Source organism: Cyprinodon tularosa, unplaced genomic scaffold, assembly GCF_016077235.1.
Source record: "Cyprinodon tularosa strain WSP-4 unplaced genomic scaffold, ASM1607723v1 ctg940, whole genome shotgun sequence".
In the NCBI taxonomy this organism is placed as follows: Eukaryota; Metazoa; Chordata; class Actinopteri; order Cyprinodontiformes; family Cyprinodontidae; genus Cyprinodon; species Cyprinodon tularosa.
In genome coordinates, this window is record NW_024039719.1 from 28,482 (window position 1) to 44,708 (window position 16,227).

A 16,227-nucleotide genomic window follows, 5' to 3' on the forward strand; every position below is an offset into this window, starting at 1 on the left:
CAATGAATGAAGCTGCTCTAAGTAAACAATATATAGCAATGGTATGCACTATAAGAAGGCAACCATTCATTTCTAAACCTTAAGCAGTCTAAAGGCAGCAGAGGGGTGGGGTTTTTCTTTTTACTGTATTTTACAAACATGTTTAACACAACAGCCACATAAAGGTCTGAATAGAAACAACTTGAGAAACATACAAGGAAAAATAATTATTTTTAAAAAGGCATAAAATATAACATAGTATCAATGTTCATATATATATATATATATATATATATATATATATATATATATATATATATATATATATATATATATATATATATGTACAAAACATGTGGTCAAAACAACAAATAAGTTGCATGACATACACTAATTATCATTATTGTTAGAAATCAGTAGCAAATTAAAAGCAACAAGAGTCTATGATTAGGAAAAGCTTAGAGATAGCTCAGGTTATCCTGAGCTATCTCTATAGTTATGCTGCTATAGGCTTAGACTGCTGGAGGACATAGGGACTCCTTTTTCATCATTCTGCTTCATTCTGTCTCTAGTCTCCCAGTCTGCACAATCGTTTAATTAAATCTCTCTGTATTTTCTCATAGTAGCCTCGCCTGGTCTGTTGCTGTTTGGCTGTGACTCCATCCTGGAGAGAAATATCAGCTGTGCTGCTGCCATCAACACCTTTGTTTATAGATATTTAAGCTCGGACGATTTTTCAGTGTAGTCCTGTTTTCCTCACTATAAGCGTTTCTCAATTCACGAGAACGCGAGAATGTACTCGCGTTCTCGTCAAGTCCGTTCTTGGCGAGAACGCAGGAAGATCGGACTTGACGAGAACGCGAGCACGCAAGCATGTATGTGTATTGGAGCAGAAGCGTACTCTTGATGTCATCACATGCAACGTTGTTTAGCATTTCTTTAACAGTCAAAACTATTTATTCCCTACACAAAACATTTTGAAAACAATATTTTTAATTTCTAAAGCTTAAAAAACATTAAAAAAGATTACCGAACCGCAAAAAACCGCCATCAGAACGAGCGGTAGTTCACACATAACTAGACCGAGAGAAGTGCACTACAGACGGGGTAAATTTAGCCCTGGCTGCGGTTACCCTCGGAGGTCTGCTGGTCACTCTGGTCCACTCAACGTCGAACTTTTTATTTTTATTTCACACTAACTCTGTAAACAGACCACACAAGGAGGCTTAAATGTATAATGTTATCGCCTCAAACGATTTCAAAACGTACTTTTGAAGAACAACAGCAGCAGAAAAGGGAATGTTTAACTTAACACTGTGAGCGCTGTCTCGAATCAAGCTGCGGCCGCGGGGCATTCTGGGGAAGCGGTCAGTCTGAAGAACGCACAAGTCTGCTCTGATGCATGCTCGATAAAGAGGGCGGGGCGAGAACAACATCCGGGGATTTGATGCGTTCTCGATCTGGCGTTCTTGAGAATTGGAACGGTACTCGGGCTGAGGCTGATGAAGTATCACGAGTACACGAGCACACGAGAACGCTCAAGAACGCATATTGAGAAACGGCCTATGACTGGCTGGATGTGCTCGCTTTCATCCTCTGACGTGGGAGCTGGCTCGGAGCTAAACTACCTGTCTGTTTGTTTCCTGGACGGGGCCACCTAAAGAGCTGGTTGACAAGTTCCTTTTGTATCTCTGCTTCTCTCACCTTGAACCCCAGTCAGCCTCGGCAGATGGCCGCTCACACTAAGCCTGGTTCTGCTGGAGGTTTCTTCCTGTTAAAAGGGAGTTTTTCCTCTCCACGGTCGCTACAAGCATGCTTAGTGTGAGAGATTGCTGAAGAGTCAATGAGTTGATGCAATCAACTGGTTTTCCTTAGATAAAAAACTTTAAATCGATTTGACTGGATGATCTGATGAACTGGAAAGTGCCTTGAGATGACGTGATGTGAATTGGTGCTATAGAAATAAACTGAATTGAATCTATCTGAAAATCATTCCAGGATCTCATCACCAGAAGCCCAGAGTAAGACAGATGTCATTTTTAGTTGTCACATAGGAACTGAAAAAAAAAAAAAAAAAAACATCTGACTCCAACATGCTGAAAAAATAAACATCTACTAAAGATTTCATTGAGATTATTAAAGATTATTCATATTTTCAAGTAAAATAGAAAACAGAATAGTAAGAGGAAAGAGCCATGAAGCTGAAATGCATCCATCCATTCAGTAGGTGGCGGTAATGCTCTTTAAAACCAGGAAGAAAAAGTCCGGAAGTGAAATGACATCAGCTTGTTTGCTGCTGCTGGAAGCTAATTGCAGAAAGCTCCGGTATAATCAAGCTGCTCCGCTTTGAATGTTTCAGTTTCAGGTCCGTGAAATATGCCTTTGGTCCCTGCGAACCAGGCCCAGTTGATCCGGTCCAGTCAGAAGGATGAGTTCTACCGAACCGTCCTGAGGAACAGCGCTAATGAAGCCTGTCACACTGTCGCAGGTAAACCACCTCAGAGCAAAGAATGAGCCCCGGTTCAGAACCGCTTTTGACCGGTTCTTATCAAACCATCCCAGAACAGAACCTGCTGCTTTACCGAACCTGTAGGAAGTCTGAGGAAATGTTTCCTCCGGTGGTTAAACTATCAGTCAGGCTCTGCTCACATTTCCTTCCCTTTGGTCGCTGAAGGACCAACAGAGATGTTCTGAATTTCTTTAACTTTATCTTAGATGAGTTGTTGTCTTTTAGTTTTCCACTGCATTCTACATAACACAGATAAGAGCATTTAATTTTCAATTCAGTTTATATTGCACCAATTCGCAACACACGTCATCTCAAAGTTTTCTATCTAAGGAAAACCAGTTGATTGCATTGACTCATTGACGCAATACAATCCCTCACACTAAGCATGCTTGCAGCGACAGTGGAGAGGAAAAACTCCCTTTAAATAGGAAGAAACCTCCAGCAGAACCAGGCTCAGTGCGAGCGGCCATCTGCTGAGGCCCACTGGGGTTCAAGGAGACTGAAGCAGAGACACAAAAGGCAACTATAAAAGGTGCCCCCGTCCAGGAAACACACAGCCAGGCAGACGAGCTCCGAGCCAGCTCCCATGTCAGAGGATGAAGAGAGCACATCCAGTCAGTCACAGTCAGAGAAACAGGACCACACTGGAAAACAGGCCGATCTCTAAACAAAGGTGTTGATGGCAGCAGCACAGCTGATATTTCTCTCCAGGATGGAGTCACAGCCAAACAGGAACAGACCAGATGAAGCTACTATGAGAAAAAGCAGAGAGAGCAGAATGTTAGAGATTGAACTAACAGATTTTGCAGATTGGGAGAATAGAGATAGAATGATGAAATGGGGGTCCCTATGTCCTCCAGCAGTCTAAGCCTATAGCATCATAACTATAGAGATAGCTCAGGATAACCTGAGCCACTCTAACTATAAGCTTTATCAAAAAGGAAAGTTTTAAGCCTAGTCTTAAAAGTAGACAGGGTGTCTGCCTCACGGACTAAAACTGGTAGTTGGTTCCACAGGAGAGGAGCCTGATAACTAAAAGATCTGCCTCCCATTCTACTTTTAGAAATTCTAGGAACCACTAGTAAACCTGCAGATTGAGAGCGAAGTGCTCTGTTAGGAACATAAGGAACAATCAGATCTGGGATATAAGATGGAGCTTGGCCATTTAAGGCTTTATATGTGAGAAGGAGGATTTTAAATTCTATTCTGGATTTAACAGGAAGCCAATGAAGAGAAGCCAGGATAGGAGAGATATGATCTCTCTTTTTCATTTTCATTAGAACTCTGGCTGCAGCATTTTGGATCAGCTGAAAGCTTTTAACTACAGTTTGTGGACTTCCTGATAGTAAAGAATTACAATAGTCCAGCCTTGAAGTAACACATGCATGGACTATTCACAAAGTACAACAGGGCCAAATCCTCCCTTTTTTCTTTAATTTAACTACATCAGATGTGTGATTTTCTTTATTTTCCATTATTTTTGTTAAATATTTGCTAGTGATGGGTTAATGAAGCATCTTGAAGCGTTTCACACGTCCAAACCATTGATACTATCTCACAGAATACTGACACCTGCTGGACATTTAAAGACACTACAGACAGCTTATTTGACAGACTAAACTAAATTGATTTGATGACCTAGTGCAATGATATTATTTAAATTATTGTAGGTTGAATTGTTTTATTTTATATCAAGGTTTAAACTGAAAATATCTTTGATATTTTTAGCTGCAGCGAATAAATAATATAAATATAATTCATAAAGCGAAAATTTAGGGGTAAATGTGAGTGAGGATGCTTGTGAACTAGGTTTTTAAATTATAATTTTAAAACAATAAGTACAGTAAAAACAGTAAATAAACTAAGATTTAATTTGAAATCAAGTTTAATTCAGATAGGATGAACGATAACCGAGAGGAAAAGTATGACGACACAACGAGAAAATTAAAATAACCCAACGGCTGAAAGGTTCCTATTCCTTTTAGGCTCCAATATATTTGATCATTTTAATGATAAACTGCAAAAGATGAGACATTTTTTAAGCAGATACATCATGTTGACGGATACGTTTTTAAATCAGAAACAACCTCTGTGTCGGTCACATGACTTCCTTGAAACGACACACGCACTGATGCAGTGTTTTGTCGACGCATGCACAGGCGTTTCAGTGTTGCTGGACCCATCACTAGTAATTGCTGCTATTAAAGAGTGAGATCCTCCAGGTCATGATGGATCCACCTGCTGGTTAAATCTGAAGTCTCTGATCTGATCTGAGCTCATTAAATCCTCCAGCAGCACAAAGCCTGGAGTCTCTGAGCCTAAAGGAACTGGTCTGTTCATAGAAGCATCTCAAGTTCTAGAGATTTCTGCCTGGTCACCACAGCCTGCCCAGCCTGTGAAGCTAAAACAATAACAGAGTAAACCTCTTTATTTATACATGTCTGTTTCAGTCCAGTCTGGTTTGTTTAACAACGTTTTGTCTTTCTGGTTTAAGAGCATGAAACCTTGACAGAAGTGAACTCTGTGTTTGGCTACAGCTACCGATTATTTTGCAAATCCACAAATCTGTCGATTATATTTTCGATTAATAACCGACAACCAAAATTTCCTTAAAGAAGATTTTTTACTAAATTGAACCAGGTGAAAATAAAATTTTTCCAGTTGATGAGTTTAACATATTCACAGACCAATTTTATTTTTTTAATCTTAAATTCAGAATGTTTTATACACATATATTATTATATATATATTATTTACAATTCTGATATAATTACTGCTCTTAAGTGAGCCGCTCTGTCACTAAAGGCACGTTTTACAGTCTATACTCCATTTAATGATTAATCGGGTATTAAATAAGTTGACAATTGTTTCAATAATCGATTATGATTAATGCGATTAATTGTTTCAGCCCTCGCTGTGTGTTTTTCTCCTTTCCTTTAGGATCCAAACGGTGGCTGGACTGGAGGAGGGAGATAGAGCTGCTGTCAGATTTGGCCTACTATGGATTAACGACCCTCTCAGGTTATTATTGAGGTTGAAAGTAGAGCTTTAACATCATCAAATGGATGAAGTTGTTTTCACTGACTGATGCTCATACTGCAGGTTATCAGACTCTGGGCGAGGAGTACGTGGGTATCGTCCAGGTGGACCCCTCCAAACGACGGATCCCCTCGCGGGGCCGGCGCTGCCTGTTTGTGCTCTGCCATGCCGTCATTCCGTACCTCCTACAGAAAGCCCTGGTGTGTCTGGAGAACGAGCTGGAAGGCAGGCAGGAGATGCACGGCGGTGTTGGCGGCAGGCGCCATGCAGCATCGGGATGGTGGAGCCTGGAGCGTTGGCTCAGGGCAGGAGTGCGGCGGGCGGTGGGGCTGCTGACGGAGCAGCAGAGGAGAGCGTGCCAGCCGGCCGTGTACGGGATCCAGCAGAGCGTCGCTCTGCTGCATCGACTCCACGTGGCTCTGTTTTACATCAGAAGCTCCTTTTATCACGTGTCCAAGAGAGCAGCTGGAATCAGCTACGTAAGCAGCGTTACACCAACACTGAACCACATACATCTAGTTTGAGTCAAATCCAAGACGGTCCCACTAGTTCCCATGGCAACAGTTTCAGTGCAATAACTTTCTTTAAAGGCTCATAGACTCGTTGACTTTTATTATACACTTTTAATTCATTTGAGTTGCAAACATTGTTTTTATGAACACTTACCATGTCCTGCTGGCGGGGTATTGATTATGTTTGTTTTCGATTAGTTGTTTTGAATCAGCTTATTATTAAAGTCGTAGGGAAGTCGTATTTAAATGTCAAAGCATTCTGACTTAAACAGCCTGAACACCTAAATTCGTCCAATCATAAATCAACTGTCATCTGTCAATCAAATTTTTTCGGTCATCTTGATTCAAATGTCGCAACTAATATACGCAACGGTTGAAATCAGAATCCTTTCCTTTCCCATTGAGTTCCGTCCCAGTGTTCACGGGGATGGACGTCTATGTCTTCGGCAGGCGTAGAGCTAACAGAACTGGCAGCGTTGCGAGGCAAGGGCTCAAACATGTACGGCTGGAAGCCTTCTACACCAAACCAAGCTTCTGCCGCCCTGGCGTCCTCTTCCACAACATCTTTGTCCCCGCTTTCCTCCTCTAAATAAAAAATGGATGACGGAGGAGACTCATCCACGACCTCCGAACTTTAAATAAAGACCTTCCTGTTTAATTACAATAACAATGGATGTACATGTTGAGCAATGGGTAAAGAAGGAAGTAGTTTATTATGGCTAAGCCAGGTGGCACCTTCTAAGTTGTCAAAATAATAAATACTAAGATCCAGTCTTATTAAAAACCCTGCAAAAATAGAAACAGGAAGAAAGGTTTCCTTTTCCATTTCTTCTGGAAGAGACTGGAGGACAGTCCGTGTAATAGATCATATTATGAACTGGGATAGTTCCAATGAAAAGTCAACTCACTATATCTACGTGGCAAAATCACACAGTGACAAATTAAGAATTTATATAATTTATTAAGCTTATGTAATAGAAATCTAGATGAATTAACTATTGGTCACAAAAATTGCAAAGCAACAAACAGCCTTGTGGAAAACCCACCAGAGAAAACCCATCAGGGAATTACATCTTCAACACAGGAGTGATAATTTACTAATAGGCAGGAATATTCTGTCTTGTATTCTAGGATTGCACCAGCTGGTTTTCTTTTCTTTAATTTCTTCTGTTATTTATGCCCCCAACCCCCCCCTGGTTTATAGATATTGAACACCACCTCAAGAAGCCAAACGGCCCACATTCCAAAGGGGTGGACCCGTTCGTCCGTTTCTATTTGCATGTTTTGTAGGAATAAACAATGTTCTGCTGAGTTATTTAGCAGTGTCATTAAACACAGCCTGCATCTCAGTCACTGTACTGCTTACTAATTTCCACTGAAATGCAGATAATGACTTGTCTGCCATGGTATAAATCCTAAGGTGAAAATGGGCAGCATTCCTGCAGGTCCCACATTAAACACACGGTTCTATGATCCGGCATATCTGATGGTCCTGGCTTGGAAAAAACTGAATGGCTTAAATTATCATAGTGATCCAAAGGATCTTCCCATGCTTTCTGAGCTCTAATTTATATAATAATAATACATTTTATTTCAAAGGCGCCTTTCTGGACACTCAAGGTCACCGTACAAAGGATAAAAACACAATGGCAGAAACAAAGTCAAAAATCAGAATAAAAATATAAATATATTTTAAAAATTAAAATGTTTTTTATTTTGCTTTATATACCAATTATACAAGAAAAAAGTGAGTGGCAGCTGTGTATAAGGAGATTCATAAGGGGAAAACAAATACAGAATATTAAAGAAAAAGGAGGAAAAATAAATAAATTGACTGTTACATTTGTCAATAACACATTTTGTTTTAAATGATTTTTAGTTTTCAAGTTTTTTTATTGTAATGTTGAAAATAATGATTTTTTTGTTGTTTTAAGTTCTTTTTCTTCTCTGAATTCAATTGGTTCTTCAATGAAAGATCGCGTCATGTTTTCCTCCCAGCTGATTGGCTGCAGGGTGGATTCAGATCAATCCTGAAAGCTCGCCACCACCGGTTTGCCTTTCAGAGTACGTTACCATGGTAACTAGCCTTCCTGAGATTGAACCCAGCTTCATAGTACCGGTACCAGAAAGTCAGAGTTGAGGCTTATGTTGTACTGCTATCTCAGTAATCCTGCTTCTTGGTTCAGGCCTCTGATTTAGTCTGAGCTACGGAAGCCCAGTGAAAACATTGGTTGAAAAAAAATCTTAAATCTCCACAAACAGAAAAATAAGTTAATTATCCAACCCGTTTCTGAGCTTTGCTCTGTGTTTGGCTTCAGCTGCGTGTGATGGAGCCAAAAGGAGATGACTCCAGCATCAGGAGGAGCTACAGGCTGCTGGGAACCGTATCCTTCCTCCAGCTGCTCATCACTGTCAGTCTGCAGCTCAACAGCTTCAGACAACGACAGAGAGCCAGACAGGAGTGGAAGGTCCACCGAAACCTCAGGTAGATCTCCACAAGGACCTCATCTGATGCATCACAATCAAACCACTGCTGTAGAAGTTCCTCATGTAATGCTGACCTGTGCCATCAGTCCTCAGCAAACAGCACAGAGCTCCAGCCCTCTAGCTGCCCGCTGCATCCTCTGCTTGGAAGCCCGCAGAAACTCTACTGCCACCCCCTGTGGGCATCTGTTCTGCTGGGAGTGCATCACAGAGTGGTGCAACACTAAGGTGAGACCTTCTGCTGGAAGATCAAAGGAATCAGCATGACTGGAGTACAGCTCCAGAAAGGCTCCTGCTTTGCTGTCTGCCGCATGGATCTGACTGAAGGAGCCGAGTGCTTCCTCAGATCTTCTTCTTTATGCATGCGCCTGTTTGATCATTCAGTATGGTGACAAAAAAAGCTTCACACTTCAGCAAGAAGACAGGATTTTCATTCACAATACGGGAGTTTCACCATTTTAAATTCCAGCGGGTGAAATAAATCCTCTGAATGTGAGAAGCTGATTTTAAAACCAGCTGATCCAGAGGGACGTGTCAAACTGCCAACCTTGTCTGGAGGCCTTAGTCCTGAAAGAGGCCGTTCCAGGTTCCAGAATCAACCAGTGAAGTGCAGTCACAGCCCTGACACCCCTTTTATTTCCTGTTCTCCCCATTTTAAGATAAGGAAAAAAAGTTTGCATATGCAAAACTGTCTTGCTGCACAATATCAGGGAAAGATGTGATCCTGTTGACAGATTGACCGTGGCAGACCCATAAACGGAACAAAGAAGCTCTGATACATAAATACTATCAGCAGTAAACCAGCTCTCTCTGGGAGAGAAAACGTTCCAGAGGAGTTCTAAGGTAGTTTTCAGGAGACGGGTAGGATTAGATTTGGGTGCTGTAAGGTTAGAGCCAATATCTATGTCTAAAGGCCAGAACGCACCAAATCCCATTTTGCTTCTGATCCGATGGAAAATCGTGTTGGACGAGGTCACGACGTTTCATAAAACTGTCTGTTTTAATCAGAATATGCAGCAATTCAGTGGGTCTGACATTATCTTTTTATCGCACAGGAAAACGTTCACTTTTCAGAGTCGCACATCGCATGTATAGTAAGAACAGACTTATGCAAAAACAATGAATGAAATATTTCAAAAGAAAGCTTTACCCATAATAGTTTTAAGGGCATAAAAAGTAGTGATTCTCTTTGAGCCTCAGAAAAAAACAAAAGAGGGGCAGACAGAGCAGATAAGCTCGGTGTATCCCTCCCACCTCTTTAAGAAAAAAAGAAATAAAAAACAATAAACTTCTCTCTGATAATCACCTCTCTGCCTAGAAACAGCATAGAAACCGTCACTTGGCGTTCATTCGTTTTTCTTTTTAGACGTAGATCTTTGTTTTTAATATATGAACATTCTCCATCTGTTCTAGTTTGAGATGCTGCACAGACTTTAAGTGGGGCTTAGAATGTGCCAGTATTTTTTTTATTTAATTTTGTTTTTGTAACTTTTCAGAATCTGTCCAGGTCAAATGTGGGGAAATTTGTGTATAGCACAGAGACAGAAGTGAAAAAACTCTGTGCAGATCTGCCCACCCTGCCTAGTTGGAGCCTCTCTATACTCAGTCAGTGTGACATGGAAAAAAAATCGTATTGGACATTATAAAGTCGTACACAACCAGAAAAACACTGAAAAAACGGCTCAACTCTATCATCAGCTACTGAAGCAGAGCACCAAAAGGAAGAGAGGAAAGCTTTAAAACTCAGGACATCTAGAAACCTTTCTTCAAAATTTTAACTTTAATGTGCAGTTGAATATTTGACCCAGAAATAGAAAAAAAAACTACGCTACTTGAGCCTTTTACTAGTGGAAGAAGTGATATTTCTGTTCATAAAAACTCCCATAGTCACTGTGTTTTTTAGGATCACAAAGGTGCTGAGTCATTGCAGAGCAGTTCTAACAGTTCAATTAAAAAAATGAAATGAATTTATGTTCAAACAGAATCATCACTGTGTTTGTGTTCCAACTTTCCAGGCTGAGTGTCCTTTATGTCGGGAGAAGTTTCTGCCTCACAGACTGGTGTTCCTCAGGAACTACAGCTAGAACTTCAGCTACAAATACAACTATAACGGACAAAAATGCTGCCTGCTGAGACTCTCTTATAAAGGGAACCAGATTTAAAGAACTGTTTTGGATTGTATCAATCCAATGTTGCATAATGTTAATAAATATATTAACGTCATCTTTTCTTTTTAGTCATTGTCTTTTGTCATTTCTACTATCAGAATTCCAGACTTTTCTTTTCTCCTAGTTATTTAAAAATGATTGCACAAACTTTCATCTAACCTGAAATCATGATTGCATATTCCTAAAAGCAAATTTTACTAAGTGCAGATTATTGCTTTTATTTAGTCGAATCTTAAAAGAAGAGAAGTGATCTAATAGAATCTGATCGTTCTGAGATTATCAATCTCAAAGGAAGCATAAAGGGACTTTCTGCTCCTCTAGGAATTTTGGCTGCTTCTAAGATTATAAAAACTTCATCAACATGAAGGTGATCTAACTTCAGAAATGGAAACTTCTTTATTGCACTGCACAGCTTTTAGTTCTCAGGTTTTTTAATTGTATCTGCAAGAAAGTGGATTTTAATGGATGGCAGGAAGTCATGAACATTAAAGGGAAAATCTGGTCAGCAAGGAATAATCAATGGATCGTTATCTAAAACTAATACATTCACACAGTGATTTAATGAATTTAGCGTTAATCAGTAAAAAAAAAAAATATTTTGTTGCAATAAGCGTCATTCGCCCCGCTTTACAAGCAAAATCAATGGGAACTACTAGACACATCTGCAATCAACAATTATTGAAGATTTCCAGAGGACTTCACCATTGAAATTCACCAGAGCTATAGTGAAACTGACAAAAGCCAGTTCTAAAGTACTTTAAGAAGTTTGAATTCTGAAATTGAGCTGACTTTTCTTTTAACAGGTGAACTTAGCGGTCAAATGCTAAACTAATCAGTTTCCATCTGAGCATAAAAAGGAGACAGAAACTTGGTAAAAAGCTTCCAAACTGCAAAAACTGTTCTACTGGATCCCATCAGCTCATCAATGTGGGGAAGTTAAAGGAAAATCAGTCTCATTTGATGCAATGAATCATTACATCGTAATCAAATAAAAATGAGCCTTTAGTTTGAGTCACTGTCCTCTGGTTGTAGATCCAGCTTCCTTTGTCTCCACGCTCATATTGTTTGGCATCAAACAGTCTATTAATGAACTTATAGAGCCGTCCGGAGCACGGTTTCCCTCTCATGATGGCGCCCGTCATTCTGGAGAACATTGCTGACGGTGGAAATGTGTGCTGGATCTGAAACTGTTCTTAGAGGGATTCCTAATAAGGGGGAGGGGGACTAAAAGTAGTTCAGTTTTTTTAACCTGGTAATTTGTTTTAATAGATAATTTCATATCACAGACAAAATCCATTTTTACCTTTAAAGACTGCAGTAGCACGGTGGGAAACCTGGCAGATGTCTCTTAGGCCTGAAACTTAGATGTGGCCATTAGCAAACCAAGGAAATGTTTTAAATGTGAATTCTCTGACTCTTTGTGTCACACTGTTTCTCTGTCCTCATGCCTCTGAGAATTGATCATGTTAGAATTTCCTGAAGGTCTCTTATCAATATTACTTTTTACAGTGCGTCTTTACAGCACATCATCTCAAAGCCCTTTCCAGAGTCCGTTCAATCTGACAGGTGGGCCTGACTGGATGAAGGGAACAGCTCCTGCATGGGGCCCTTTAAGATAGAAAGCTGAATGCTGTAGATTAATGATGCAAATATCTCTCCTGAAGCCATGAGATGAATGTAGCATTTAGGAAATCAGAGATTACCGGTAATCCAGATTTAGACAGGAAACCGTGAGATTACACTGCCACCATCAGGTGAGAGGAAGATACACTTTAACCGTTTGCTTTGAATATTTTGCGACCGCTGTCTTTCAGCATAGACTCTGGACTCTAGTTTATAGGTGATCAGAAATTACTTAGAAAATGGTGGCACTAAATATTTGAAGGATTGCTCTGAAATCAATTCAGTTTATTTCTATAGCGCCGATTCACAACAAAGGTCATATCAAGGCACTTTACAGTTCAAAAGATCATCCAGTCAGATTGATTAGAATCTTTCTATCTAAGGAAAACCAGTTGATTGCATCAACTTGAAGGTAATCCCTCAAACTAAGCATGCTTGTAGCGACAGTGGAGAGGAAAAACTCCCCTTTAACAGGGAGAAACCTCCAGCAGCACCAGGCTCAGTGTGAGCGGCCATCTGCTGAGATCGACTGGGGTTCAAGGAGACAGAAGCAGAGATAGAAATGCAGCTGTAAAAGGCGGCCCCGTCCAGGAAACAGACAAGCTCTAAGCCAGCTCCCATGTCAGAGGATGTAGAGAGCACATCCAGCCAGTCAGTCAATCAGAGAAACAGGACTACACTGAAAAACAGGCCAATCTCCAACATCTATAAGCAAAGGTGTTGATGGCAGCTGCACAGCTGATATTTCTCTCCAGGATGGTGAGAAATCATATTTTATAAAGATGCTAGATAAAATAAATAAGTGTAATAATGCATGATTATATCAATACTATGAGGAGCCATAATTGATTAAAGGTGTAGTTGATCATCTTTCCACAAATGAAAGGTGGAAACACCACTTTCTGAATAACTGCACCATACCTTCTTCTCTAATCTAAGAAATAATCTGATTTTATCTCTCCTGAAGCCATTTCTTATTTGGTCTCATTTCTTTCTTCTGTTTGCTTTTTGCGACTCTCAGATGTTTTTTGAAGCATGTGTTGAGAGCAGTGGAGCTACAATGAATGGCTGAAACCAGAGTGAAATGGATATGGAAGTGAACATGTACATCAAGAACTCAAGCATCAGTGCTACAGTGACTGTCATGTGGGACAAAAAACAGAGAAGAGGATCCCACTGGAACTTGAAGCCAGAGGGAGATCGTCCACTGTGCTTTTCAAAATAAAATACGGATTATTTGGAATAAAAATGGATGTCCAGTTGAGACAGTGTGGTGGGTTGTTTTAGTCAGGGGTCAGTGCCCCTGTAGAACTGGTCCCGCCTCCTGTACTGAAAACACAAACCAAAAACTTCTATCTAAATAGGGAAAATGTAATTCATTTGTGCCTGTGAACAGACTTCAGGTGATGGTTTTTCTCTCCTTTCAGACTGGGAGCGCCGGGGAAAAGTTAGATCAGTTTCAGCGCATCAGTTTTAAAGGTGTTTGACAGAGGGCCGGGTTGCCCGCATCAGTTTTCCAGCAGTTGATTCGTCTCAAAGGCATCTGTGGTTTTGGTCTGCTTACATCATCACCATTTGAGCTTATTTCTAGATTGTTTTTACAGTGCAGCATATGGGTGGAGTAGAGCTCATGGATCAATGTGTTGCCATGTATCCTCACCAACGCAGAAACAAACGCTGGTACATCAGACTGTTCTTTCACTTCCATGATCTGATAAATGAAGGCCTGGCTCCTTTATAGAATGTCTTGAAATGAAGCCAAGATCTGCTGCATTCCAAGGAGCCAAGAGTTCGTACTCTTAACCACACAGGATCCCTGATGATACCCAGCAGGGGTGACCAAGTTCTACTCCACCACCAGCAGTGTTTAAGCCTCACCCAGAAACCACCGGCCACAGTTAAAGGAAGCAAAAACCACCAACAGATGCAAAGATGCTGCTTGGTCAAGAACAACCAAGTACATCTGCATGCAGTGTGTTGTACCTTTGTGCCCTGGATGCTTTGGCAACTATCACAGATAATAGTCTTAGAAATTAGCCAAGATGATTTGATTGGAAATATGACACATGCATAGACCTAACACTTCAGACACTTAAGTTATTTTTTTCTTTAACTTGAACATTTCTCATTTACACTTGAAAATAGCGGCTAAAATCCCATATTTTAGGCTACTGGTGGTTTCTGTTGGAAGGCATGGTTTTACGTGCGCTCAAGTAAGATTTAGAATGCCGATCTTCTGTTTGACATGAAACAAAGTCATTTATTTTCAGCACAAGTCCATTATCTTACTGTTTTCCTTCAAGATCCACATAAATTCAACATAAATCCAACCAAGCACAGTAGGAAACTGTTTGCCTCAGCCTATTAACCACACCTGAACAGAATTGATGGTTGACCCTAAATAACCCATCCCCTCATCAGACACTCAGAACTCAAAAATTAAATACGCCCCCTGGTGGCGACAAACACCAAAGGATGATTGGCTCCTACAATGACTTTTAAATAAACTGCACACTACATTTCCTTTTTTTTTTATCTACTGCTGCACAGCTCAATATAAAACGTTGAAATGAGTTTGTTTTTCCCGATTGGACTTAAAAAGATATTTTTATTCTGTTCAGACTCTAAGAGTTTAGAGGTAACTGGTGAAGTTTCCAGATGGAGATGATTTGAGGCTCCATGTCATCTGATGGTGCCGGTTCACAGGCATCCACCAGGACATCAGAACATTTTGCTTCCCTCTACCGACTAGCTTCATGCAAATACTGCTCATCATTCCAGTCCCTCCCCATACGAGGCCAAACAGTCATAATTCCTGCATTCATCACCTTGGAGTCTCTAAGTTGGATCATTTTAATGATACTTGGACCACTAAAATTCAGGAAGTTCCTGAATCAAAATCAAGGTTCTTGAATAGCTTAATGATCAAATAAAAGGTATATTAGATTCTCCAGTCACATAAATCCCCCCCCCCCGAATGAAGACATGAGGCAACATTAAGTGCAGAATAATTCATTGTCAAATAGCAGAAAACAATACAGCAGTCACACAGTACATACCAAGCAGTTTAAATATTGTACACTCAGCTTCCCAAATAATCCCATCCGTCCTGCTCAGATGCAGCATTACATGCACACTTTTGCCCCCCCCCCAAAAAAAATAAACACAAACTCCATACAAATCGACACCCCATCTTAACCCAGAGACTAGAATCTCAGCCACACATGATCAGAAATCACTCCATGTTGTATTGCTTTCAGCGTACATGTTGCCGTTTTGTTAAAGCCTGAGGAGCGTGGCCCCTCAACGGCACAAGCAGTTTAAAAAAAATATATATATATATAATTAAATAAAAGCTCCACCCGCCACATGCTTCTCTAAAACGTAGTATAATGTGCTGCTTCCCATCTACACGCTACCTGAACACACTCGATCACAGACGCAGCCGATATGGAAGACCATTCCTGCTGGACAGGAGAGAGATTTAAAAATAAAAAATGTTGGAAATCAGAATAAAAGATACATTTCTGCAGCCGGTCACTTCAAGTTCGTTCTTTACGTAACCTGGGATTTCAGATTGTCGACTTCTAAGCATTTGGCTTTCTTTGTCACTTTTTAAAGGGGCTAAAAAAAAGAATAAGTCAAACATTTGACACGTTAAATAAAATCTTTTGGTGATAAAGGTCTGCTGGTGTCTCCAGGCAGAAATGGGCTTCCAGGGTGTTTTACATCATAGCTTAAAGTGTCCAACTACAAAGAAAATTTAAAAAAATACGTGGTACAGGCTTCATTTACAGCAACATATTTAAACTCCTATGGGTAAAAAAAAAAAAAAAAAAAAAAAAAAAAGGAAATCAATCTGAAGAAATTAATTTACATTCATTTGTAAATAGGACAGCATCTTGGATTTATT

General features: G+C 40.2%; 1 protein-coding gene across 1 annotated transcript; it reads left to right on the forward strand.

The window, feature by feature from the left end:
- The first annotated feature begins 2,227 nt into the window (after window positions 1–2,227).
- On the forward strand, window positions 2,228–10,748 carry pex10 (peroxisomal biogenesis factor 10). Its single transcript, XM_038275100.1, has 6 exons — window positions 2,228–2,467; window positions 5,429–5,509; window positions 5,591–6,006; window positions 8,358–8,524; window positions 8,613–8,751; window positions 10,539–10,748. The coding sequence occupies exons 1-6, from the start codon at window positions 2,356–2,358 to the stop codon at window positions 10,605–10,607; spliced, it is 984 nt and encodes a 327-aa protein (XP_038131028.1). The 5' UTR covers window positions 2,228–2,355; the 3' UTR covers window positions 10,608–10,748.
- Window positions 10,749–16,227: the final 5,479 nt, after the last annotated feature.